Consider the following 7,066-nt stretch of genomic DNA (forward strand, 5'->3'; position numbering starts at 1 on the left):
GCGACAATTAGATTGAAGAACAAAAGGATAGCAACTTGTCTGTTCCCCTTCCCCAATCCCCCAATGCTGTTCCCTCCCCCAATTCCCCAATAAAATCTTTATAAAAAAAAACCTTCCAAAAAAGAAAGCTCCCGTCCCTGGAGGTTTCATTGGATGAATTCTACCTAACACTTAAGGAAGAAATAACACCAATTCCACAAAATCTCTCCCAGCATACAGAAGAGGAGGGGTCACTTCCCAACTCACATTAAGAGGCCAGCATTACCTTAATACTGAAACCAGACAAAGACACTACAAACCACATACTTTCTGAACATAGCCACCAAAATCCTCAATAAAATAACAGTAAATCAAATCCTGCAATATATACGGAGAATAACATGTCAGGACCAAGTGGGGGTCACCCCAGGAATGCAGGGCTGGTTTGACAACCAAAACATCAGTGTAATTCACCATCTCAACGGATGAATGAGGAAAAGCCATACGATCATATCAATAGAAGCAGAAGAAACTGAGGCTCCACGAGTTTAAGTGACCTGCCCAAGCTTAGGCAGAGGAAAGCACCAACCCTGCTGTCTTGACTTTGATCCAAACAATACTGAAGACAAAAATGATGTCCTTGAGAACTTCACCAAATAAGTCATCCAACAAAATGGCCTGAGATTTATTCTAACTAAAGTGATAACAGATTTTTAAAAATAATTTTGTAGAGCAGGCAAACATCTTGCCCTGAGGGCAGTCAAGACATCTCATATCTGTCACCAGAGTTTAGCCTCCTATCAAAAGTGGGACTGTGTGACTAAAGAGGCCTGTCCCACAACATGGCCTCAAAGCTTCCTGAAAACAGGGGCTTTGCCTTCTGAAGACCACTCTCAGGTGGGATGTACTTTATAACTGATAAAGCTCCTCTGCACCCTTATCTCATCTTGGTCTTCGCCAGAGCCCTACAATTACCTCATTTGACAGATCAACAAACTGAAGTGCACCTCTTGACACCTATACTGAGTAAGTGACACAAGAGCAGATGAGTCCATATGAAAAGGGACCTGATAGCTGGGCATGAAACAGGCCCACCTTGACCTGGGCTCTCCAAGATGCCAGCACCCCTAGGCTCCACTAGAGCCATCTTCTGAGTCCTTGAGATGTTCCCGCCTGTGAACAGCAAGTTGGCAGTCCCTGCTCCCATCCACCCTCCAGTCAGCTTGCTTCATGCTGCTGCCAAGCTGAGGAGCAAGGCTCTGGAATCCCAAGGAAGGGGCGCAGGGAGGGCAAAGAAGAGCCTTGGTCAAGTAGGCTGCGGCAGGTACACTCCATACTCCAAGGGTGATTTTTTAAGTTAAAAACAAAACCAAGATTCCATACCAGGTAGAACAGGCCCAGAAGACAACTGCTGGGGTATTATCCCCAACAGCTGCACTGTTCGGTACACTTGCTATGTGTGGCTATAGAGCGCTTACAGTGCCACGTGACAGAATAATACTTTTGATATACTGGGTTAAATCAAATATGTTAAAAGTAACCTCGGGGCAGCCAGTTAGCTCAGGTGGTTAGAGTGCAGTGCTCATAACACCAAGGTTGCCGGTTCGATCCCCACATGGGCCACTGAGCTGCACCCTCCACAACTAGACTGAAACAAAAACTTGACTTGGAGCTAATGGGTCCTGGAAAAACACACAGTTCCCCAATAAAAATAAAAAATAAATAAAAATTTTAAAAAGGGGAAAAAAAAGAAGGTTCGTGATCTAGTGTCCCTTGAGGCCTCCCTTTATAAAAAAAATTTTTAAAAGTAATCTCACTGATTTCTTCTTACTTTTTAAAATGTGGCTACTAGAGAAGTTTCAATTCTAAATGTGACACATTCTATTCCTATCAGACAGCAAAGGGCTAACACACAGGCGAGCCTGCTGTTCAGATGCCCATGCGGTGAAGAGTAAGCTTGAAACTCACTCAGGCCAGGAACTGACATCTTGTTTTGTTTTTTGTTTTTTAAGATTTTTATTGGGGAATTGGGGGGATGGGAACAGTGATGGGGAATTGGGGGAAGGGGAACAGACAAGTTGCTGTCGTTTTGTTCTTCAGTCTAGTTGTGGAGGACGTTGCTTCACTGGCCCAAGCTGGCACCATTATTGTGCTCTTCCCAGGTGAGGCAGATCAGTCGCCGGCTTCTGGACAGCTGCTCACGCTGGCTGCTGGCCGCTCACGCTGGCTGCTGGCTACACACGGTAGCCCATGGCAACCCACTGCCACAGGGGCTGCAGCCTACGCCGTCGCCAGCAACTCACAGCAGCCCAGCTCCAGGTCGAGCTGTTGCTCAGCATCTTAGCTGTAGAGGGCAGTGTCACTGGCCCTCATTATGTGGGATCCAAACCGGGGCCCTCTGGCGTCCCAAGCCAGCTCTTAACCAGCGTGCCACTCGGCCGGCCCAAGGAACTGACATCTTTTAAAACCGTAGATTTTGACTGAGGAGGGAGGAGAGCTACCACATAAAACAAATACATAATGTATGGTGTTGTTTTGTTTTTTGAGGAAAAATCTCTTGGCAACAAGAAGCTTAACTGTAAGGCAGCAGTGGAAAAACTAACATTAGTCAACTAGGGTCATCCTGACCTGTCCCCTGAAATGCTCCCAGCTCTCTCCAATTGCACAGGCCCATCAGGCTCTAGAGCAGCGGTTCTCAACCTGTGGGTCGCGACCCCTTTGCGGGTCGAACGACCCTTTCACAGGGGTCACCTACGACCATCAGAAAACAAAAAGATTCATAACAGTAGCAAAATTACAGTTATAGAGTAGCAACGAAAATAATTTTATGGTTGGGGGTCACCACAACATGAAGAACTGTATTAAGGGATCGCGGCATTAGGAAGGTTGAGAACCGCTGCTCTAGAGTGAAGGAAGAAAGAGCAGAAAACACCTTCCCACACACACCCAGTTAACTTTCCCCTAACCATGGCTGATTCTCACCTCCTGCTTCTAGTTCCTGAACACAGGACTTTCTCAGAAACCCGAGGGCAGGACTCTAACCCTCCAGCAGGGCCTGCACTGAGCCCACTGCCCCCTTGCATCCTGCCCTCTGGCTTGAAGGCTTCCCCACCTCAAGTTAATGGTAAGTCACCCTCCCACACAAAGTCACTGTCCAGGAAGCATCCACCCCAAGCCATGCAATGCGAGGGTCCCTCTTTGGCATTCCAAGTGCCCTTTTCATCTGAGATTTACTGTGGTAGAAACATGAATTGCAGTCCCACCACTGACCATGTTCGTCCTGAGATTCTCTAATGGCCATTGACATCATTTACAATTTAAGATTCTAAGGATTCCATCAATACAATCATCCTCCTGAGAGCGGCTCCCTGGGAGAGGTGATGATCTACCTTGATCTGGGTGCTCGTTACAGGGGAATGTTCATTTTGTGAAAATGCTAGAGCTGTACCGTGTGATATATCGCTCATCTCAATGTATGTTATTCTTTTTTTTTCTTTCAAGATTTTATTGGGGAATTGGGGAAGGAGGGAACAGTGTCTAGGAATTGGAGAAGGAAAACATTGTGTTTTTCCAGGACCCATCAGCTCCAAATCAAGTTGTTGTCCTTTAATCTTAGTTGTGGAGGGCACAGCTCAGCTCCAAGTCCAGTCGCCGTGTTCAATCTTAGTTGCAGGGGGCGCAGCCCACCATCCCATGTGGGAGTCGAACCAGCAACCTTGCTGTAAACAGCTTGTGCTCTAACCAACTGAGTCATCCGGCCGCCTATCAGCAGCTCAGCTCAGGCGCAGCTCACTGGCCCATGTGGGAATCAAACCAGCAACCCTGTTGCTCAGAGCTCGCGCTCTAACCAACCGAACCACTTGGCCACCCCCTAAATCTATGTTATTCTTAAGGAAGAATTTACTGGAAAAATAAGAGTCTTCCTCTCTTCTGCTTCCCACCCACTTCTACTTGTCCTGATGACTCCCTCCCTTGGGACCACATGCTAGCATCCTCTTTGTGCCTTGAACAGTACTTCCTCCTGAGGCCTCTTCCCTGCCGTCCCTCCACCAAGAGCATCTGGCCCCACTGGCCTGTCCCTCAGGTCTCAGATCACCTCACAGATACGGAACTGGCTAGCTCAGAATTTCAATTTCACCCCTCCACCAGCTATTCTCTAAAACATTAACGAGTTTTATCTCCTTCAGAGAATTTTCTGTTTCCATGCTTATTGTCTCCAACTCTAGAATGAAAGCTCAGCGAGAGAACTTCAACTGTCCCCCCAACACCAGGTTCTCAAAGATCAGCTGTATCAATGAATGAATAAAGGGAGTGAATGAACTAGATGCTCCATAGTGAGTAGATGACTGATGAAAAAAGTGAATCAAGAATCTAAGAGGAAGCTTTGATAAAATGGAGAATGCAGAAGAGAGGAAAAGCCATTGGAATTTGGAGCCTGGGGAGGGATGCCATGAAAAGGCAAACTCTGGCTTATGACTTTGCAAAGGGGCTGCCACCTCAGCCAGCCAGGTCTCCAGACACCAGGGCCCACCCATCCCATCCCATCCCATCCCATCCTCCCAATGCTGTGCTTTACAGGTTGTAAACCATTTCCATCCATAGATCCAGGAAGGAGGATGAGTTCTGCAGCGGGCTCAGGGCCAGCCAGGGAGAAGCCCAGGTTCAAATTATTTTCTTGCCTCACCTGCAGAGCTGGCCTCCTGGGGGGGCGGGGATGTGTGAAGCAGCGACCCTCACAGTTCCCACACATCCACATGCCCCCAACAGCCACACTCCCAAACACACATGCCTCTGTCACACTCACACATGCTTAGTCACATAGACTCCAAGACACACACTCTCAGAGCAACTCTGACCACACAATCCCAAAAGCTCGCTCACACACACACACACACACACACACACACACACACACACACACACACACAATCTTAGAGGCTCACAATCTCAGAGGCTCATAATTTCAGAGGCGCACAATCTCATAAACTAAAATCTCAAAGGCACGCAATCCCAAAGGCCCACATACAACATCTCACAGATTCGTACAATTCCGGAGGTTCACGCTAACGCCCTCGCACACGTAACCTCGCCCCCACACTACACCCCTACCCCGTTGCCTGGTAACGGTGGACCCGCCCACCGGGCGTTGGAGGCGGTGCCCGCAGGCCCGCAAACCCGGTGGCCATCAGCATCCCTCTCCCGGTACCAACGCGGCCCAGCCAGTACATTACCTGCCTAAAGTCAATATTGCCGAGGCCTCCGCAGCAGTCTGGCCCCGCCAGGGAGCTGCTCATAGGCTCTGCTCCCTGACCTTCAAATTCTCTCAACCCGGGGACCACCTCTGGAGGGACCACGCGGGAGCCTCCCGGCAGCCACTCGTCTCCAGGACCGGCCCCATTGCGCTGGGGAAGCGCCTTCGGCCGGGGCGCTTTCCCGGTGACTATCACTTCTGCCGGCCTTCCGGGAAATGTAGTTCTCCGTCTCCGCGACGCGCCACTTTCCTGGAGCTGGCGACGGTCTCTTGAGCCGAGAACTACAAGTCCCAGGGTCGTATGCTGCAGTGACTGCCGGTTTCGAGGCGGCCACGCGGCAGAGTCCGCTCGTATTCGGCCTCCGGTTTTGTCCTTTTTGGTCTCCGGCTCCCGCACCCGGCCCGCCAACTGACCTGGCGTCCCTGTCCTTGCCTGACGGAGGTGGGGGCTAGAGGCCAGAGACTGCCGGGTAGTAGGTATAAGTATCTGTGCGCAGCCCCCTGCAGACTGGGCCTCCTGCCCCCGCCCCCTTCTGAGATTTGTTTGCCCAGATGCAGTGCAGACCCAGCACACCTGGTAGCCTACGGTACACTAGGCCCCCGCCCACGCGGCTTGTACGATCTTTGTCCCAGCCAGAGACACATCCAGTTCCTTCGTTCCTTAGACTTATTCATTTACCCGGTATTTGCTGAACTCAGCTGTGTGCTGTGGTACAGTAACCAGCACCAAACACAAGGTCCCAGCCCTCACTATCTCTTAATGGAAATATGAAACAAAACATGAATAAAGGATTATAACTTGGATAAGTACTATGATGGAAAAAACTGTGGATTAGGTCAGATGATTACAAAGGATTCTGCCTTAGAATGCTCAGGGAAGGCCTCTGAAGGAGGGCTGAGCAGATGAGAAGGTGCCAGACATGCAAAGTGTGGGGCCAGGGCAGACTAGGAAGAGACCTTGTTTGCACTTCAGGAGCCCAGAAAAGGCTGGTGAGCTGTGGAGGAGTTGAGAGTGGGAGGGAAGGGGTTGAGAAAAGTAGGTGGGATTTTAGATGGTTGGGTCCCAATAGAGCCCCAGGTATTACATATATGGGGAAATGGACTCAACAGATTTCCCATATTTTGCACTAAGTCCAGCTGGGAGCTGCTCTCCACCTTGGCCCTAAGTGAGGAGACGGGATTGTAACGGTGGCACTAAATCTTCTGAGATTTGGATCTCTGGTATAATTCGATTTAATAAGTGTAATTTAGCTTGGGACTGTTTGAAAGCTTTCTTTTCTTTGCCTTCTTTCTGCCAGGCCTTGATGGCTCCACTTGCTGTACATTCACTGTGCATACCAGTTTCAATGGTTCTGTTTACTTTGACCCTGTGACTTGGGAGAGGTTTTGCATCTGTATGGGATCCACTCTTGGCTCCAACTTAAATCTACATAATGTATGCAAAGATTGCAATAACCAGTTTAACTGCTTTCCCCACCTCAACGGACAAAGCCGAACTCCATAGAAAATTTCACTACAGGCTGAAGCATTTACATCCTCGCTAGAAATTATAGAGACCCCTTGAATGCAGGCGGGTGTTATGGAAACGTGCGTGCGATCCCTTCCTGCCCGTAGTAATCCCACATGAAGAGGAGAGTAGGTGAGACAAAGACTCCATGCAGCAGTTTCCAGCAGACTCTGCCCAGCTGACCCTTCTCTTACTTTAATAAATCTGTATTTCTACCTGCCTTATGAATTCTTTTACAACCCGCCAGCAAGCAGCCACGACACTAAGCACCTACCAGTCTAATAGAGCATTTACTGAGCCACCACTGGATGTTCCCCGTTGCTGAGGGC

At 49.2% G+C, this 7,066-nt stretch overlaps 1 protein-coding gene across 1 annotated transcript in view; it reads right to left on the reverse strand.

Annotated features, from left to right (window-relative positions):
* The window catches only part of PEMT (phosphatidylethanolamine N-methyltransferase), an 88,944-nt gene extending 83,526 nt beyond the window's left edge, over positions 1-5,418 (reverse strand). Inside the window, exon 1 of the mRNA XM_019656721.1 lies at positions 5,211-5,418. Coding sequence (XP_019512266.1) covers positions 5,211-5,273 — 63 coding nt within the window. The 5' untranslated portion in view covers positions 5,274-5,418. The remainder of the gene's footprint in view (positions 1-5,210) is intronic.
* Between the last annotated feature and the right edge of the window lie 1,648 nt (positions 5,419-7,066).

Source organism: Hipposideros armiger, unplaced genomic scaffold (genome assembly GCF_001890085.2).
Source record: "Hipposideros armiger isolate ML-2016 unplaced genomic scaffold, ASM189008v1 scaffold_264, whole genome shotgun sequence".
Lineage (NCBI taxonomy): Eukaryota > Metazoa > Chordata > Mammalia > Chiroptera > Hipposideridae > Hipposideros > Hipposideros armiger.